The 21,251-nt window shown below is 43.7% G+C and overlaps 1 protein-coding gene across 5 annotated transcripts; it reads left to right on the plus strand.

Moving 5' to 3' along the window:
- The first annotated feature begins 1,942 nt into the window (after nt 1-1,942).
- LOC124013279 (alpha-2,8-sialyltransferase 8F-like) lies at nt 1,943-19,972 on the plus strand. 5 transcript variants are annotated; one of them, XM_046327541.1, is made up of 9 exons: nt 1,943-2,358; nt 10,728-10,811; nt 12,060-12,287; nt 12,547-12,691; nt 12,983-13,095; nt 14,157-14,243; nt 16,715-16,832; nt 17,051-17,215; nt 18,227-19,972. In XM_046327541.1, exons 2-9 carry the CDS (start codon nt 10,795-10,797, stop codon nt 18,407-18,409), a joined length of 1,056 nt encoding a protein of 351 aa, XP_046183497.1. In that variant the 5' UTR covers nt 1,943-2,358; nt 10,728-10,794; the 3' UTR covers nt 18,410-19,972. The 5 variants fall into 5 exon arrangements, with proteins under 5 accessions (XP_046183497.1, XP_046183499.1, XP_046183494.1 ...); XM_046327543.1 differs by having other exon boundaries at nt 1,946-2,358; nt 12,201-12,287; XM_046327538.1 differs by lacking the exon at nt 1,943-2,358 and adding an exon at nt 4,958-5,070.
- The last annotated feature ends 1,279 nt before the right edge of the window (nt 19,973-21,251 follow it).

Consider the following 21,251-nt stretch of genomic DNA (forward strand, 5'->3'; position numbering starts at 1 on the left):
TTGACCTTTGGGACACGCCCACATCATAGCTGAGAGTGATTCAATCACTCGGACACACTGGGTTCTACCTTCGAGGTATGATTTCATCCATCTCAAGGCATCAGAGGGAAAGTTGAACTTGGGAAGTTTGGTGATGAGAACCTCATGGTTGCCAGTATCAAAAGCTTTCCTAAGGTCTAGAAATACAGCCCCAACAAGTCCACCTTTGTCCATCTTGGATTTTCCAGAAGAATAAAGTTTGCCATTTCTGTGAAGTGTTTTGTTCTGAAGCCAAACTGCATGGAGTGTAATGTGAAGGGGCTGTTGTTGAGGTGGGCAATCAGGTGCTCTGCTACACACTTTTCAGTAACCTTCGACACCACAGGTAGTATACTAATGGGCCTGTAGTTACTCATGTCAGCAGGGTCACCTGATTTAAAGATGGCCGTTATTATGGCCGACTTCCAGACCCTTGGAAACACCCCCTGACCAATAGATGTGTTGGTGATCTTAGTAGTTGGGCCAATGAGTGACTCTTTGTAGTTTTTAAGAAAGGTAGAGTCCAGCCCAAGCACATATTTGGCTTTAGAGTTCTTTAGTGAGCTAATCACCTTGTTCACCTCTGACTCAGAAACCTCCCTTATGATGAAGACAGGTTGAGTGTCATTCACTAGCACTGAGCCCAACAAACCAGTGGAGGGGTTCTGTGTCAGTACCTTGACAGAGTCCGCAAAGTAGGAATCTACTGCATCCTGTGTTATACTGTCTCTTTTTGCAGTGTTACTATGATCTTTCCCTGTAACTTTTTTAGATTCTCCCTTTGCTTCACCAATTATATTGATAAAAACGTTTGCCTTGGCCCGTCTCATTTCTTTCATCACCTTATTTCTCAGCATGGCAAACGTACATCTGTCATGTTCTAATTTGGATTGTAGGGCTGTTTTTAGAGCATGATCTCATTCTTTCATCACTATCCAGATTTCTCCATTTAGCCATGGAAGAGTGCTCTTTTGGCCAGGTTTGGATTTTATTTTCTTTAGAAAGGCATTTATTGTAGTCTGGATTGTGTATAGAAAAACCTGACTATCAGCTTCCACGTCTGTGTAGGACAAGAGATCATTCCAGTTAATTCCCTTAATTGCGTTTCCAAAATAATTAAATTCACTGTTAGGTATTCTGAGCTTATCAGGCTTTCTAACAGTAGAGGTTAAACCTGTTCTTGGAAATCTTTCTGGATGTATGTATCAGATTATGATCAGACATCCCAGTAACCACATTGAATGATTTATTCACACTGGTTTATTACGGAACACTGAATCAATCTGTGTTTTAGAACAACAAGTCAACCTGGTCGGCCCTTTAACTAGCTGTGTAAGTGTAACAGTACAACTTTAATCCGTCCCCTCGCCCCTACCCGGGCGCGAACTGGGGACCCTCTGCACACATCAACAACAGTCACCCACGAAGCATCGTTACCCATCGCTGCACAAAAGCAGCGGCCCTTGCAGAGCAAGGGGAACCACTACTTCAAGGTCTCAAAGCAAGTGACGTCACTGATTGAAATGCTATCAGCGCGCACCACCACTAACTAGCTAGCCATTTCTCATCCGTTACATAAGGTCAAAGGTATTAGTGCTCCCCGTTTGAGGGTTTTCTTACAAGACTTGTCTTCATAATTAGTGTTAAAATCTCCCATTAAGATGACCTCTTTCCCAAAATCACATTCCCTAAGCATGTTATTAAACTGATGAAAAAGCACACTTTTGGTGGAAGGTGGCCTGTACATTCCAATAAGGGTAAAAGACATTTGGGGAGACAGTGTAAAGTTCAGGCCAATACATTCTACTTCATTATCACATGACCACCCAATTTGTTTACATCTGATATGTTCTTTAATGTAAATCATCACACCCCCTCCTCTTCCTTCCATCCTGTCTCTCCTGAGAACATTGTAGCCAGGCACAATCACAGCAGCAGATGGAGAGGTTTTATGGAGCCATGTCTCTGAGAGGCAGAGGAAGTCAAGGTTGGAGTCTGTGAGAAGAAGATGTTGAATTGTATCACTTTTTGGAATGGTTTAGCTCTCGGGTCCCAGATTACTCGCGAGTTATTGACATATTGAAAAAAGTAACATTTTCTGTGTTTAGGCCGTTTTGATTAGGGGCAGTTCAGTAGTGCAATTAACTATCCCTTCCGCTTGCACTGGATACGGGGAACTAAGTAAAAACATGCGTGGGTATCGCGTATAGCGACTTGGATATGTTTGGAGTGCTAAATGTAATCTTGGACCCGGATGACTCGAGATAAATCATGGGACCATAGCGCTCACCCACTTCCGCGGTGATTAGAGGACGCGGCCATCCACTGCTTTCAACTCCGGTGAGTATCGCTTACACAGTGGTGTTCGGCCCAGGGTTGAGTTGCACATCCCCGGAGAGTAGTGAGTTTCCAATATATGGACTTGTGCTTGTTACTCATAAGCGATTCAGTCGAATAGGGAGCGAGGTAGACTTGGCCATTATGGTATGGTATGGTGTGTACTGTCCGCTCTCGTGGAACGGTGAACTAATGTGTTTGTCTGGGGTGGTGGCATTCCCGGACAGTAGATTGTCATCCCAGCAAGGACGCACTGAGATTATCGGTAGAGAAGCTACATCATTGACAATCGTGGCAATGTACTGAAGATAAAACGCATACTTGCGCTTTAAATCTTTGCATGAGTCACTTAGCTGGGGTCGGTGTACACCGGCTTTAGATAAAATAACAGCATCTTGAGGAGAAGCAGCACCTGCCACACCACCCTCCCATCCGTCTGCTATTGATAGTTTCCAACAATCTCACAACTACCAGACTACGCCAGTTACTGTTTAATGAGGGGAACACCTCAACCAGACCAAGACGCTGTGAATTATTGTAATGTTTGTTTGTTTCAATTAATCCCGTAAGGGATGGGTTGCCAATTGGCGATTTGACGCGAAAATAAAATGTGATTGATAGATACATACATTCATTCACAGGTTTGCGACGGGCCATCTATTGCTGTCAACAGTTCTGATCAATGCAACAGATAACACCTTAGCAAAACTAGACAATTTTATATTACAATTGTAACATCTAAACGTTACAGGTTCTAGGCCCAATATAGGGAAACGGTACAGAGATATAAATAACAAGCAAAGTTTATTATAGGATTAGGTTTGCTTGTTTGACACAAACATACACAAGACTACACTGAAATTAGTTACTTTTGGTCCTGTAGTGTATGTGGATCTTAGGCTTGTGTGCGGCTGCTAGGCCATGGAAACCCATTTCATGAATCACGCAACGAACAATTGTTGTGCTGACATTGCTTCCAGAGGCAGTTTGGAACTCTAGTGTGCGTTGCAAATAAATGTGGCCTTCTAGTAAGGCCCTTTCCTGTTTCATCATGACAATGCCTCTGTGCACAAAGCGATGGTCCATGATACAGAAATGGTTTATCAAGATCAGTGTGGAAGAACTTGACTGGGCTGCACAGATCCCTGACCTCAACTCCATCGAACACCTTTGGGATGAACTGGAACGCCGACTGCGAGCCAGGTCTAATCGGCCAACATCATTGCCTGGCCTCACAAATGCTCTTGTGGCTGAATGGAAGCAAGTCCCCGCAGCAATGTTCCAACATCTAGTGGAAAGCCTTCCCAAAAGAGTGGAGGCTATTATAGCAGCAAAGGGGAGGACCAACTCTATATTAATTCCCATGATTTTGGAATTAGATGTTTGAGGAGAAGGTGCTCATACTTTTGGGCAATAAATCTCGGTAACCAGGTTCCCACCATTTAATTCTAGCCCAAACGGTTTGGACGCTACAAACAGAAATCCAAGCTAAATTGATTGATAAAAGACACCTTGTACTAGAGAGATTTACATGGTTATTAAAACATCACGCCGGTGTAAGCCTACACGGAACACAACCTATGTTTTTAGTGTTACTAAAATCCCCTATGGGAGAAATGAATGGTGGAAAACCTACTGTGGTACACACACACACACACACACACACACACACACACACACACACACACACACACACACACACACACACACACACACACACACACACACACACACACACACACACACACACACACACACACACACACACACACACACACACACACACACACACACACACACACACACACACACACTCCTCCCTCCCCTCCAACTCCTCCCAACCTGGAGTCAGGGGTAAATGTAAAATAGTACATCTAAATCCGGTACACTCCAATTAGTATAATATGTTACCTTTTTGTATGGTGTGTATGAATTTGTGAATGTCCATCATCCATTTCATAAGAGATGTTATGAATTACAGTTCATGTGATGTTACGAATAGCATATTGTGAATAGCATGTTACGAATAGCATATTGTGAATAGCATATTGTGAATAGCATGTTACGAATAGCATATTGTGAATAGCATGTTACGAATAGCATATTGTGAATAGCATATTGTGAATAGCATGTTACGAATAGCATATTGTGAATAGCATGTTACGAATAGCATATTGTACAAATGTCAGTTCACAAAATATGTTAGACATTTGCAAAACGTATGATATGTTATGGATTTTAATTTGTTGTGGCTAACGTTAGCTAGTCGAGGGGTTAGAGTTAGGGGTTAAGATTAGGCGTAAGGTTAAAGTAGGCTAACTTGCTAAGTAGTTGCAAAGTAGCTGGTAAGTAGTTGCAAAGTTGCTAATTGGGTTGGTAAACGTTCACGTAATATGCCAACCCATCCAGCCCGACAAACCACCCTACTTTCGTATTTGACTTAAGTAACCTTCTGTCTTATGTAACCATACCAAACGTAACATATCATAGTAATTTAATTGTCCCTGAATTATGTTTACTATGTTACGTATAGTCTAGGAGACCCAGGCTGCTCTTCCCTCCCTCTATCCCTCCCCGATGGGCCAACAGAGTAGTTGTCATGCTGTCATTCAGTCTGTGACATGTTGTAACAATGCGTTACCTGATTCTATTCATTCTGGTCTGCTCTGGAACTCTCCTGTCTATTACGCTCATAGACTACTACCAACACCAAAGGTACGTTTGTATTTTTTATTTTTTCAAATCTTTATTTAACTAGGCAAGTCGGTTAACATTCTTATTTACAAAGACTGCCTACTCCGGCCAAACCCTCCCCTAACCCTGAGGACGCTGGGCCAATTGTGCGCCGCCCAATGGGACCCCCGATCTTGGCCGGTTGTGATACAGCCCGGGATCAAAACTGGGACTGTAGTTACTCCTCTAGCACTGCCTTAGACCGCTGCGCCACTCAGGGTCCCAAAATGCCGTGTGTGTAATGGAGAAATTTTAAGAGGGATTTATACTGAGCAAAAATAAATGCACAACAATTTCCAAGATTTTACAGAGTTAAAGTTCATATAAGAAAATCAGTCAATGGAAACAAATGTATTAGGCCCTAATCAATGGATTTGACATGACTGGGAATACAGATATGCATCTGGTCACAGATGCCCCAAAAAAAGGTAGAAGCTTGGATCAGAAAGCCAGTCAGTATCTGGTGAAACCACAATTTCCCTCATGCAGCGCCACAAGTCTCCATTGCATTGACTTGATCAGGCTGTTGATTGTGGCCTGTGGAATGTTGTCCCACTCATCTACAAACATGCCATGTCTGGTGAGTATGCAGTCCACGGAAGAAATGGGACATTTTTAGCGTCCAGAAATTGTGTACAAATCTTGCGACATGAGGCCTTATAATGCGGCAACATGAGGTGATGTCGGTGGATGAATGGCATGACAATGGGCTTCAGGATCTCATCACGGTATCTCTGTGCATTCAAATTGCCATCGATAAAATGTATTTGTGTTCATTGTCTGTAGCTTATGCCTGCCTATACCATAACCCCACTGCCACCATGATGCACTCTGTTCACAACATTGACATCAGCAAACCGCTTGCCCACACAACGCCATACACGTGGTTTGCATTTGTGAGGCCGGTTGGACGTCCTGACAAATTCTCTAAAATTACGTTGGAGGCGGCTTATGGTAGAGAAATTAACATTTGATTATCCGGAAACAGCTCTGGTAGACATTCCTGCAGTCAGCGTGCCAATTGCTTTCTCCCTTAACATAAATGGCATTGTGTTGTGTGATAAAACTGCACATTTTAGAGTGGCTTTTTCTTGTCCCCAGCACAAGGTGCACATGTGTAATGATCATGCTGTTTAATCAGCTTCTTGATATGCCACACCTGTCAGTGGATGGATTATCCTGGCAAAGGAGAAATGCTCACAAACAGGAATGTAAACATTTGTGCACAAAATTGGAGAGAAATAAGCATTTTGTGTGCATGGAACATTTCTGGGATCTTTTACTTCAGCTCTTGAAACACGTTGCATGTATAGTTTTGTTCTATTTAGTGATCAACACAATGTTTAGAATATTTGGACTTTCTGTAATACACATAATTTCCAATGTTCTGTTTGACACTCAGGGTGCGTGTTCATGGTCACTAGATTTGAAGCTGAATGTTATGAATTATTCTCGTATCTGTTGATAATGCTTGACGCCAGACTGGATGTAAAAGGACCGAGGATGCAATGATTATTCACTATTATGCTGTATTGATAACAACGTTCTGTGAACACTGTGATTCTGTTGCAGCTGATAAAAGTCACTATCTTTTTATTTGGGTTTCACACAAGCCTCCCGGGGCTGGTGTTTACAGAGTATTTGGTACTGTCTCATTAGGATATGATGGGCCTGCCTCCAAGATGCCAGTTAGAATTTTTTTCTGCTTCTGGCTGCATCACACCTGGCCATGATTGGGAGTCCCATAGGGCGGCGCACAATTGGCCCAGTGTCGTCCAGGTTTGGCTGGGGTAGGATGTCATTGTAAATAAGAATTTGCTCTTAACTGACTTGCCTAGTTAAATAAAGGTTACATTTAAATTGTTGTGCTGGTGGTCTCTCCCTGTTGCGACTTGTAATAAACCAGATAGATCTTTGATTGACTTCACCAATGTCTGCTCTCCTCCCACTGGGCAGAGAAGTCAGTTCAACATCTAGTTTTGATTTACATTTGGATGAGTTGTCAACTGCCGTGAATTCAATGTGAAATCAACAAAACAAATCACCATACCATTGGATTTAGGTTAAAAGTTTGGTGAAAAAAAGACACTTCCCTGATGTTGATGACTTTTTGCAAATCTGTTTTCCACATTGATTCAGCGTCATCACATTGCATTTTTGTTGAAATTACGTGCAAACAACATTGATTCAACCAGTTTTTGCCCAGTGAGCTTTATGTTGACCTGGAAATGAATGTGTGTGTACTTTATTTATTCCAGAGGGGAAGTTTGACAAACTAACAATTTGCTTGTGTGGTACCCTGCGAACCATGACCCATTTTGTATTTTACATGATTCAAAAGTAATGGTCTGTTGTGCATGGTTGCTGTTCATACAAGGACCTGTACACTGCTAGACATGATCGCCTTGTCGACCTGGTTCTATTGTCAACAAAGCAGCAAGACAGAATTATTAACCCAAGTTTTCAAATTCTACATCTTCTCAAAGAAACAACCAGTAAAGGGATCTGTGCATTTCAACAACTGCATAAATACACCAATTTCACGTTTGCATGTAAAAACAGAACCACAACTGCTGCACATGCTTTCACTGTTTTTGATTAGCCTACCAAAAGTGATATTTTTAGAATGAGCAGTGAGCAGCCAGGTCCCAAGTGCATGGCCACACAAACAGAGGGAAAATGCAAACAAGCGACAACTGAACACAAATGATCTAAACTAAGGGATAGCTACCTAGCATAATGTCACAAGCATGATGAGCTCGCCGTGATGTTTTTGTCCTACCAAATCTGTGAGAATGTCCTAACAATGGCAGAGCAGTAGGTAACTGAACAGCTTGTTTTGAACAATAGATTTTAGAAACCGTAAAATGTATACAAATGAACCACACTTCTATGAACATTTTAAACATAATCCTTGAATTATATATTTTGTAGACCAAATGTTTTTTTAAATTGCCCGGGAGAATCCCTGTCAAAACCGGATGCAGTTTTATTGCCATCATTGTCCAATTCATAAATGTTGCCTGCTCGACCTTCGAATTAGCTCGAGGGAGCGAGTGAAGAACTTTGTTCACTTGTGGGGTTGATATGACCCACAATTCAATGCTAACTGTAGTCACGTATCAAACTCAACACCCGCTGCATTCTAAACACGTAAAAGACACACCCTCAGCCCCCAAATGAAGTGGACACTTGCAGGGCGAGGGAAGAATTAATTAATTTTAAATGTACCGCCCTTGTCCGGAAATTCGTCACTCATTCAACCCACGGTTGTGTTTTTATCATCAGTCTACGCACAACACACCATAATGACAGTGCAAAAACATGTTTTTAGAGCTTTTTGCAAATTGTCAAACTGAAATATGACATTTACATAAGTGTTCAAACCCTTTACTCAGTACTTTGTTGAAGAACCTTTGGCAGCGATTACAGCCTCCAGTCTTCTTGGGTATGACACTAGAAGCTTGGTACACCTGTATTTTGGGGAGTTTCTCCCATTCCTCTCAAGCTCTGTCAGGTTGGATGGGGAGTGTTGCTGCACAGCTATTTAAGTCTCTCCAGAGATGTTAGATTGGGTACAAGTCCGGGCTCTGGCTGGGCCACTCAAGAACATTCAGAGACTTGTCCTGAAGCCACTCCTGCATTGTCTTGGCTGTGTGCTTAGGGTTGTTGTCCTGTTGGAAGGTGAACCTTCACCCCAGTCGGAGGTCCTGAGCATTCTGGAGCAGGTTTTCAGCAAGAACCTCTCTGTACTTTGCTCTGTTCATGTTTGCCTCGATCATGACTAGTCTCCCAGTCCATGCCTCTGAAAAACATCCCCACAGCATGATGCTGCCACCACCATGCTTCACATTAGGGATGGCTCCAGGTTTCCTCCAGATGTGACACTTGACATTCAGGCCAAAGAGTTCAATTTTGGTTTCATCAGACCCGATAATTTTGTTTCTCATGGTCTGAGAGTCCTTTAGTTGCCTTTTGGGAAACTCCAAGTGTCATGTGCCTTTTCAAGCAGAGTGGCTTCTGTCTGGCCACTCTACCATAAAGGCCTGATATGGTGGAGTGCTGCAGAGATGGTTGTCCTTTGGAAAGGTTCTCCCATCTCCACAGACAAACTCTGGAGCTGTCTGAGTGACCATCGGGTTCTTGGTCACCTCCCTGACCAAGGCCATTCTCCCCTGATTGCTCAGTTTGGCTGGGTGGCCAGCTCTAGGAAGGGTCTTGGTGGTTCCACTTCTTGCATTTAAGAATGATGGAGGCCACTGTGTTCTTGGGGACCTTCAATGCTGTAGACATTTTTTGGTACCCTTCCCAGATCTGTGCCTCGACACAATCCTGTCTCGGAAATCTACGGACAATTCCTTCCGCCTCATTTCTTGGTTTTCGCTCTGACATGCATTGTCAAGTGTGGGACATTTTATATAGACAGGTGTGTGCCTTTCCAAATCATGTCCAATCAATTAAATTTACCACCGGTGGAATCCAATCAAGTTGGAAGAAACATCTCAAGGATGATCAATGGAAACAGGATGCACCTGAGCTCTATTTCAAGTCTCATGTTTGTGCCATCGTATGCATTAGTAGCACAATTTGTAACGTATTTAAATTGTTCTTACACTTGTATGTTGACTCCATAAGGATTTGAAGTTTTGGCAGACTTTTCTTAACGGATGTACAATCCTCGCCAATTGAATTATGGTCTGTTTTAGGCCCCGGAGTGAACAGAATTGTACACTCGATCACAAACGAGGGCTGAGGGGCTTAGGTTGCTAACTTCCCTTGCTTGGCTAATTGTTTGGACTACGACAAAGATGGCCACGGGGATTCCCCCAAGGGCATAATTCAAGCGTGTGTCTTTTACGTGTTTGAAACGCAGCCACCGCTGCATTTTCGGCGTGTCAGACAAAATTATGATGCTAGCTTGCTAACAAAAAAATATATATGAGATTTGATTTTTGCTTTGTAAAATTGCCTTAGTCTTGTAGTGAGGGGCCTATAAAACATAGCTAGATTCATTAACATTTTGGGGGGAATTCTGAAATTTATTGGAATAAGTGACCAAACTATAAAACTAGCTTGCAAGCTATGGGTAGGTAGATACCTGACAGGCGTGCTAGCTAGCTATGTTAGCTTTCTAGGTACATTAAGAGGTTTAAGCTCAACTTCAACATTTCCACCAAGGACGTTGCCTCACCGATCATCACTCTCCCTCACTTGGGCAAGGGACATTTTGAAGTATACTCTGATGTGACGATGTAAAACGTCATTCAAGGGCTGAGGGTTCAGGGCCGAGGGATGGCCACTTTGAGTTTGGACTGCAGCCATTATTTTGTTTGGCCACCATCAGAGGACTCTTCCAATAACTTCTTGATGAAAAAACACAGAATGTTTGGGTATGTTCTCATCTGTGTTTTCCCCTATGGGCTGGGATGTTTTTTGCTGTTCAAATAAGTGGTTGAATGTCCATTGGACTCTTGTACACCCCACTCTCTAACCCGGAGCCGGATTTCTGAGTACTGCATAATTGTCCTTTCATATTAAATCATTTTATAGACTAGTTTACAACCTTATCTAGTTATAAAGCATTTCTGTGATTTGATCATTTAGCCTTATCAGAGAATTGATTTATGTGTGTGTTGCAGAGATGGGTTTTTGGACTCTGTCCAGAAGAGGTTGCAGTGCAGAAGACTGAGAGAGAAACTGGTGACCATGACTACTATGAAAAAGTAAGTGGGGCTTTGATTATTTGATTACTTTTATTTGTATTTTTTAATCTCCATTATCTAAAGCCACGATGTCAGCTAATCTTCCTGGGGTCCGAGTGAGAGATTCTATGTAAGATTTTCTTTACTGGAAAGTCTGATCAGATCTACCAGACAATCCATCCTGATCCAACAAGTTCACCATCTATATGTCAATTTATATTGTGTGTGTGTGTGTGTAACACGATCACACGGATTGAATTCAGTATTCTACGTTTGTCTAAACGTCATAATTTGACAGTTCAGTTTAGGAATGAATTCCGATTGGTTAAGTAACCTTTTTACGAGGGTGGGCTAAATCAGTGTCACAGAGTGTTTCTTGGCAGTCTTAAACAAATCTACTTTGAAACAAAAGTATACACCTCACACATGGTATGGGCCCAGATATAGAGTGTATGTATGAAATGTATTCAGTTTTGAGTATTATATATTTTATATACTATTATACTTTTATATGTGTCACAGAAGGCTGAAATATAACCAAAGAATTTCACATAGAAACACTTGATTTGCAGGGCCTCCCGGGTGGCGCAGTGGTTAAGGGCGCGCTGTACTGCAGCGCCAGCTGTGCCATCAGAGTCCCTGGGTTCACGCCCAGGCTCTGTCGTAACCGACCGCGACCGGGAGGTCCGTGGGGCGACGCACAATTGGCCTAGTGTCGCCCGGGTTAGGGAGGGCTTGGTCAGTAGGGGTGTTGTCTCATCGCGCACCAGCGACTCCTGTGGCGGGCTGGGCGCAGTGTGCGCTAGCCAAGGAGGCCAGGTGCACGGTGTTTCCTCCGGCGCATTGGTGCGGCTGGCTTCCGGGTTGGATGCGCACTGTGTTAAGAAGCAGTGCGGCTTGGTTGGGTTGTGTATCGGAGGACGCATGACTTTCAACCTTCGTCTCTCCCGAGTCCGTACGGGAGTTGTAGCGATGAGACAAGATAGTAGCTACTACAACAATTGGATACTACGAAATTGGTGAGAAAAAAATAAAAATAAAATAAGAAACACTTGATTTGCGGCTTTAAAAAAAATAAAAAATGTAATTTAACTATGAAATTATGAAAAGGTTTGGTCATTTGACCGCAGGAAAGGGGGTTAAGGTTTGGGAGAGGGTTAAAACAGAAACAACTCGAAGGTTAAGTTTAGGTATTAATTCCAAATAGTTAAGGTTTGGGATAGGGTAAAAAACAAACAAATGAATGCCTATTAAACCCACGATTCTCAGAGCCAATGACGCAAGACTACTTGAAAGTACGTGCTCACCGCTGCCCCTAGTGGCCGGTATTGACGGCATCTCCCGACGTGGTGGGAACGTTGAATATTGCATTGGAATTGGAGTGACCTGGTGTGTTTGTGTGTGTGTCAGAGTGGACATTGGCCTGTTCTCTCAGGAGGTGAGAGAGCTAATGAACTGTCCCTGGAGACTCAACCTCACACACAGAGAACTACACAGGTGAGACACACACCAGTGGAGCCTGGTGGGAGGAGCTATAGGAGGACAGGCTCATTGTAATGGCTGGAATAGAATACATGAAACAGTATCAAACACATGGAAACCACGTTTGACTCCGTTCCAATTGTTCCATTCCAGCCATTACAATGAGCCAATCCCCTATAGCTAACTCCCACCAGCCGCCACTGACACAGTTTTCACACACACCTTGCTCAGTCTTGCGATCGTCTCCAACAAACTTCCTGTCCTTCCCTCCCAGGACAGAGTTGTGGTCATGCTGTAACGCTTCTGATAGGCTGATGGTGACCAGACAGAACACCAATCAGAACCAGAGTCTGACTTATGATGCAGAGAAGTGGAGGAAGAGAAAGGTGGACCAAGCACTATGGGACATGTTGCCTCAGGTGTTTGTATGGGTTAGCTCTTCTATCCTTGTGAGGACTTAAAGTCGCCACAAGGTTAGTAAAACCAGGACAATTGTCCCTCGTGGGGACATTTCCCACATCCCCATGAGGACAAAGGCTATTTTAAGGTTTGGGTATAGGGAAAGGGGTTAGTGGTTAGGGTTTGGGTTAGTGTTAGTGGTTATGGAAAATAGGATATTTAATGGAAATAAATGTTATGTCCCCCTTGAGGATATAATAACAAAACGTGTGTGTGTGTGTGTGTGTGTGTGTGTGTGTGTGTGTGTATAGACCGTACCCTGGAGTAAAGGTTCATTGAGTCGTTGTGCCGTGGTGGGAAGTGGAGGAATCCTGCAGAACAGCAGCTGTGGAGCGGAAATAGACAATGCTGACTATGTCATCAGGTATCAGCAACAACATTCTCTATCAATCAATCCATTATTGGTAGTAATCTATAGCAATGTAATGCAGTTGTGTAATGTTCAAAGTTCATTTTTTAATTTTTTATTTTTTTAGCCCTTTTTCTCCCCAATTTCATGGTATCCAATTGTTAGTAGCTACCATCTTGTCTCATCGCTATAACTCCCGTACGGGCTCGGGAAAGACGGAGGACGCATGACTTTCAACCTTCGATACACAACCCAACCAAGCCGCACTGCTTCTAAACACAGCACGCATCCAACCCGGAAGCCAGCCGCACCAATGTGTCGGAGGAAACACGGTGCACCTGGCAACCTTGGTTAGCGTGCACTGCGCCCGGCCCGCCACAGGAGTCGCTCGTGCGAGATGAGGCAAGGACATCCCTACCGGCCAAACCCTTCCTAACCCGGACGACGCTAGGCCAATGGTTACGACAGAGCCTGGGCGCGAACCCAGGGTCTCTGGTGGCACAACTGGCACTGCAGTACAGCGCCCTTAACCACTGCGCCACCCGGGAGGCCTGTATAATGTCCAAAGTTGATGTGATGTGTGACAGTTGTTTATAATCTTGTGTGAACGCTGTGTGGATATTCTGTGAATCTTGTGTTATCCTATCGAAACCGGCACCTCTTTCTGAGTCCATCACTAGTTTGTGTATGGCGCTCTTATTCAAATCAAATTAAATCAAATTGAATTTGTCACATGCGCAGAATGCAACAGGTGTAAGACCTTACCGTGAAAAGCTTACTTACAAGCCCTTAACAATGTAGAGTTTAAAAAAAATGTATTTAACAAAGTATTATAAAAAAAAAAAAGATTAGATATATTTTTATATATAAAGTAACATTAAAATAACAATAACCAGTCAATATACAGGGGGTACCAAGTCATTGTACGTGGGCACAGGTTAGTTGAGGTAATATGTAGGGAGGGGGATACAGTTATTTGTTGTGTTGATGTAATGTGGTGTGAATGTTGATGTAATCTTGTGTGAATGTTGTGTTGTCGTAGTTGTTTCTAATGTTGTGATTGTTGTTGTTGACAGGTTTAACCTGGCTCCTATCAACAAGAGTTATGACGTGGGAGTAAAGACAGACCTCATAACGGCCAACCCTTCCCAGATCAATAAAAGGTATATACTCTTATCAATACACATGATCAGATACAGACAAAGAGCTCTATTTTCATGTCATCTGACCGAAGCACCGGTTTCAATCCCAGAGCAAAAATAATAAAAACTCCAGGAAGAACCTCAGCCACACTATATATAGTGCATTCGGAAAGTATTCGGACCCCTTTACTTTTTACGCATTTTGTTACATTATTGCCTTCTTCTACAATGGATAGCTTTTTCCTTTAAATTTTTTATATTTTTTATTATCAATGACAAAGAAAAAAAAATATTTTTTAGATGTTTTTTTTAAATGTGCAAAAAAAACACCGGAACACATTTGCATAAGTACAGACCCTTTACTCAGTACTTTGTTGAAGCACCTTAGGGAGCAATTACAGCCTTGAGTCTTACAACCTTGAGTCTTCTTGTTTATGATGCGACAAGCTTGGCACACCTGTATTTGGGGAGTTTCTCCCATTCTTCTCTGCAGATCCTCTCAAGCTCTGTCAGGTTGGATGGGGAGTGTAACCGCACGGCTATTTTCAGATCTCTCCAGAGATGTTTGATTCGTTTCAAGTCCGGGCTCTGGCTGGGCCACTCAAGGACATTCCAAGACTTGTCCCGAAGCCACTTCTGCATTGTTCTGGCTGCGTGCTTAGGGTCGTTGTCCTGTTGGAAGGTGAACGTTCACCCTGAAGAAGGTACAGTGATGCCGGAACGTTGGTGATTTACCCATTAAATGACTGGGAGTTTATATATATATGGAGTGTGCGACACTTTATTTTTATAGTTTGGAAGGTGAACCTTCGCCTGAGTCTGAGGTCTTGAGCAGATTTTCATCAAGGATCTCTCCGTACTTTGCTCCGTTCATCTTTCCCTCAATCCTGACTAGTCTCCCAGTCCCTGCAGCTGAAAAACATCCCCACAGCTGACGCTGCCACCACCATGCTTCACCTTAGGGAGGGTGCCAAGTTTCTTCCAGATGTGACACTTGGCATTCAGGCCAAAGAGTTCAATTTTGGTTTCATCAGACCAGAGAATCCTGTTTCTCATGGTCTGAGAGTCTTTAGTTGCCTTTTGGCAAACTCCAAGCGGGCTGTCATGCCCTTTTTTACTGAGAAGTGGCTTCCGTCTGGCCACTCTACCACAAAAACCTGATTGGTGGAGTACTGCAGAGATGGGAGAACCTTCCAGAAGGACAACCATCTCCACAGAGGAACTCTAGAACTCTGTCAGAGTGACCATGGGTTCTTGGTCACCTCCCTGACCAAGGCCCTTCTCCCCTGATTGCTAAGGACAATTCCTTTGACCTCATTGCTTGGTTTTTGCTCTGACATGCACTGTCAACTGTGGGACTTTATATAGACAGGTGTGTGCTTTTCCAAATTATGTCCAATCAAGTTGTAGAAACATCTCAAGGATGATCAATGGAAACAGGATGCACCTGAGCTCAATTCCGAGTCTCATAGCAAAGGGTCTGAATACTTATGTAAATAAGCTATTAGTTTTTTTTTCATCTTTAATAAATTTGCAAAAAATGTCAACCTGTTTTCGCTTTGTCATTGTGCAGTATTGTGTGTAGATTGCTAAGATTAAATAAATAATCAATTTTAGAATAAGGCTGTAACCTAACAAAATGTGGAAAGAATCATGGGGCCTGGATCCCCCCCCCCCCGGCACTGTACTTGGTAATAAATAGAATAGTGCAGTTGTGAAATGGCAGCAATTGTATGTTGTAAGGTGCATGAGTCTTTGGATTGGGTATATAGCATTCTGTGAATTTGGAGATGTCTCTGGTTGTACCGCTGGACTGTAAATTATAGAACAGTCCACCGTGTCGTTAAAGGCTTTCTTTAGAAGTTGATTTACTGTGCTGCCTTCTGTAGTGAGGACATCCGAGTGTGATAGTTAATGTAGCTACCAAGTTAGCTAGCTTGGATAGCGATCTAATCTTTTACCAGGCAGAGGAATGAACGGTAGTTACAGCGTTTTGACAAGACAATGTAACTAACATTGCTACCTTTCTGGCAAACGGCATGAATAGTTTTTATTTCAATGTAAAACCAAAGAATTATACAGAGTGTATACATGTTTTAGCTGTTCTGAAGACTTTGGAAAATGGAATAGATTTATCTTCTTTTCAAAATTGTCTGTGAACTGTTATTGCATCCACTACAGTTTCAAATGTGCCACAGCCTAGACTGCTCAGGACGTTGACACTACGTCATTCCCAGCCGACTACCCATGAGAGCGGGTGTTTCTTGGAAATTGTGTTCAAATCTAGGAAGAATCTGCATTCTTGTTAGAGCTGTCCCTACAAAACATCTGTACACACATAGTTACCCAGTGCAGCTGTAATTGACCACAATTAATTAGCACCCTCTCTAAGGCTCAGTGTCGTTATCCTCACAAGGGATAATCCTCACAGGGGTGCTAATAATTTGACCCCTTTTGAGAATCTCCCAATGACTCCCCTTGCTTTTCCTCAGATACCCTGACCTCCAACGGAACCCTGGACCACTGATGGAAGTCATGTCAGCCTATGGCCACACCCATCTGCTTCTCCACGCCTTCTCTTTTGGTTTCGGGACCTCCCCCTGCTTCAAGGTGAGCTGCTACCATGAAATAAGACTAGGTAGATGCCTGCTACCCGGCTCCTGCCCGACAGGACCCAATGCTATATGCCTGTTAATTATGGGCTGGGCCTATTTTTTTCCCATCAATAACTATCATTTTTAAGAACAAAATTGATAACTAACATTTGGATCCTGGGAGAGGAGGGTAGATGGTAATGATGTCATTAATCAGTCTTTATTCTTTTCCAGGTGTACCACGCCCTCCGTAAGGCCTGCACCCAACAGAAAGTGGTGTTCTTTCACCCAGACTACCTGCTTAAGCTGGACAAGTTCTGGCGTCACCGCGGGCAACGAGCCCCACGGCTCTCTACTGGTATGATGCTGGCCAGCACTGCTCTGGAGATCTGTGAACAGGTATGTGTGTGTGTGTTGCCTCGGTAGAGGTTCCTGTCCAATCTGAAGTTTCCATGTCCTTGTGCAGGAGGAAAACATTGAATAGAACCGGCACAAGCACACACCCTTACCTCACACTAGTGCCTACCCCAAAGGGTTCAGACTCCTGACCCCCAACTGTTATCCTGGCCATCATCCTCTCATGGAACTGACACAGGATGTTCACACATTTCCCAAGGCAGCCAACCTGCATGAGGGCCTTCCAAAGGAGTTCACGGTGTACTGTGTCGAAGGCTTTGGAGAGGTCCACAAAGCCCATGAGTCGGTGTTTCTGTTCACTGCCCTTTTCCTGAAGTTGAAGTTGCACGGAAGATATTGTCCACCGGGCTTCTGTTCTTTCTAAAGCCGCACTGGGTCTCCAGTAGGAGCTGCCACAAAGCTGGAATCTGAACGAGTACTTGAGCTTCAGTATGTGGATTATTGTGCTCATGTGACACACCCCAGAAGCTCTACAAGCCACCCTCACCGCAGCTGTACAGACAGCTACAACTGGGCCGTTCTGCAGGTGGTCAGAAAAAGCGTCTGAAGGACCACTTGAAGACTGTGTGGGATAAACCCTGGACTCCCTCTGGACTGGTGCTGCGGACCGTTCCACCTGGTGCTGCGGACCGTTCCACCTGGTGCTGCGGACCGTTCCACCTGGTGCTGCGGACCGTTCCACCTGGTGCTGCGGACCGTTCCACCTGGTGCTGCGGACCGTTCCACCTGGTGCTGCCTCTGCCATCAAGGAGTGCAGTTGGCTCAGGAAAAAAAGGACTGCGTGTCGCCTGGCGATGTGACCGAGAAGACATAAGACCATGGCTGCACCGGCCTCAACGACCGCATGTATCCCGCATCGGATTATACAGTCATTAGCGTAGACACAAGCAGTAGAGGATGTGATTTACTACCCTAAGAGATTAAGTGTGTGTGTGCGTACGTATGTGTTTGTATATGTTTCTAAGTCTCTAAGTCTCTATCTCTATCTGTCAGGTTCATCTGTATGGCTTCTGGCCCTTCCCTCTGGATCTATCCAAAAATACTTTGCCACATCATTACTATGACAACGTTGGTCCAAGTCACTTCATGCACGCCATGCCTGAAGAGTTCCTGCTGCTATTACAACTCCACAGCCAGGGGGCACTACAGCTACATGTTGGACCCTGTACACCCTAACAAGCAGATGGTCAGGGGGCCAGAACATAATTCTAATAATTTGCACAGTGCAAATTGACCACAACTAAGCCCCAAAATAGGTTATATTTGAAAATAACAATCATTCCAACAATCATAACGTGTCTCTTTTTTAAGCTCCAAGAAATCTCACGCCTGTTGCCGACCCCTGCCTTACACCCTAACCCCTTCAACTATAACCTAAATGTCTCTATTTATTTGATTTTTTAGCCTTATTTTAATGGTGAGTTGACTGAGAATACATTCTCATTTAAAACAACGACCTGTAACCCCTACACCACTACAACTCCAAAGCCAGGGGGCACTACAGCTACATGTTGGACCCTGTACACAAGCATAAGCGACACAAGCGGCTGCCAAGGGGCCCCCGAAACAACAATAATAACTGTTGGGGTCTCAACTTACAGTTGAGAGTTAGAATAGTACATGTTTTTGTTAGGGCTCTATTCAATCCATGTCCCAGAAATTCAGAATTACAGCGTGATTGAAATTTAAATGCAATGTTCCACATTAGCGGAGATTGCATTTACGGTAAACACTGCAGATGTTGGCTCAATAGGAAATTAGCAATACAGATTCAATAGAAACCTTAGTGTTGCCAGTTATCTAAACTGGTAGTCATCATGGCCTAATACCGATCGGGCACGTGCCCTAGGGCCCTGACCTCCAAAGGGCCCCCATTGACCTTGTTTGTCACTCCAATATCATTAACATGAAAGTCATTGCAAAAAATATTATTGCAGGAAATGTGCTTTAAAACTGCAAAAAAATGTTCTCTACCCTATGGCAAAATTGGTAAAATTCCAGGACATTAGCTTTAAAATGGCAAGAATTTATCTCCGCCCCATGACAAAATGTGTAGAACTACAAAAAACTTGCAGGGGCCCCCCAACCAAATCTTGCTTAGGGCTGGCCCTGCCTGTACACCCTAACCCCTTCACCATAACTCCTACACCCTAACCCCTTCACCATAACTCCTACACCCTAACCCCTTCACCATAACTCCTACACCCTAACCCCTTCACCATAACTCCTACACCCTAACCCCTTCAACATAACTCCTACACCCTAACCCCTTCACCCTGACTCCTACACCCTAACCCCTTCACGATAACTCCTACACCCTAACTCCTACACCCTAACTCCTACACCCTAACTCCTACACCCTAACTCCTACACCCTAACTCCTACACCCTAACTCCTACACCCTAACTCCTACACCCTAACTCCTACACCCTAACTCCTACACCCTAACTCCTTCACCCTGACTCCTTCACCCTGACTCCTTCACCCTGACTCCTACACCCTGACTCCTACACCCTAACCCCTTCACGATAACTCCTACACCCTAACCCCTACACCCTAACTCCTTCACCCTAACCCCTTCACCCTAACCCCTTCACCCTAACCCCTTCACCCTAACCCCTTCACCCTAACCCCTTCACCCTAACCCCTTCACCCTAACCCCTTCACCCTAACCCCTTCACCCTAACCCCTACACCCTAACCCCTACACCCTAACTCCTACACCCTAACTCCTACACCCTAACTCCTACACCCTAACTCCTACACCCTAACTCCTACACCCTAACTCCTACACCCTAACCCCTACACCCTAACCCCTACACCCTAACCCCTACACCCTAACTCCTACCCCCCCTAACTCCTACCCCCTAACTCCTACCCCCTAACTCCTACCCCTAACTCCTACCCCTAACTCCTACCCCCTAACTCCTACCCCCTAACTCCTACACCCTAACTCCTACCCCCTAACTCCTACACCCTAACCCCTGTTAATACAACTCCACAGCCAGGGGGTGATACAGCTACATGTTGGACTGTCTGTAACAGAGTTATTTATACATTGTTATTAGTATGCTGTGGTTTTATATTTTATGGAAAACATTAAAATGTTATACCAGTTTTTGGATTTCCTTCCTGTATGGTTTTAATGAATTTATCAAATTATTTATACACTCCCTTGTGTGTGTCACTACAGACCCTGGTTCGACTCCAGGCTATATTGTGATTGGGAGTCCCATAGGCCTGCACACAATTGGCCCAGCATCGTTAGGGTTTGGCCGGGGTAGGCCGTCATTGTAAATAAGAATTTGTTCTTAACTGACTTGCCTAGTTAAACAAAGGTTAAATAAAATAATGAGTGCATCCATTGGTATGTATGTGCATATATACAGACACACGTGTATATATACAGTTGAAGTCGGAAGTTTACATAACTTAGCCAAATACATTTCAAATCAGTTTCTCACAAATCCTGACATTTAGTCCTAGTAAAACTTCCCTGTCTTAGGTCAGTTAGGATCACCACTTTATTTTAAGAATGTGAAATAACATTAGAATAATTGTTGAGTGACTTATTTCAGCTTTTATTTATTTATTTATTCACATTCCCAGTGGATCAGAAGTTTACATACATTCAATTAGTATTTGGTAGCATTGCCTTTAAATGGTTTAACTTGGGTCAAACGTTTCGGGTTGCCTTCCACAAGCTTCCCACAATAAGTTGGGTGAATTTTGGCCCATTCCTCCTGACAGAGCTGGTGTAACTGAGTCAGGTTTGTAGGCCTCCTTGGTCGCACACGCTTTTTCAGTTCTGCCCACAAATGTTCTATAGGATTGAGGTCAGGGCTTTGATGGCCACTCCAATACCTTGACTTTGTTGTCCTTAAGCCATTTTGCCACAATTTTAGAAGTATGCTTGGGGTCATTGTTAAGACCCATTTGTGACCAAGCTTTAACTTCCTTATTGATGTTGCTTCAATATTATCCACATAATTTTCCTTCCTCGTGATGCCATCTATTTT

The sequence above is a fragment of the Oncorhynchus gorbuscha genome, linkage group LG24 (assembly GCF_021184085.1).
Source record: "Oncorhynchus gorbuscha isolate QuinsamMale2020 ecotype Even-year linkage group LG24, OgorEven_v1.0, whole genome shotgun sequence".
NCBI lineage: Eukaryota > Metazoa > Chordata > Actinopteri > Salmoniformes > Salmonidae > Oncorhynchus > Oncorhynchus gorbuscha.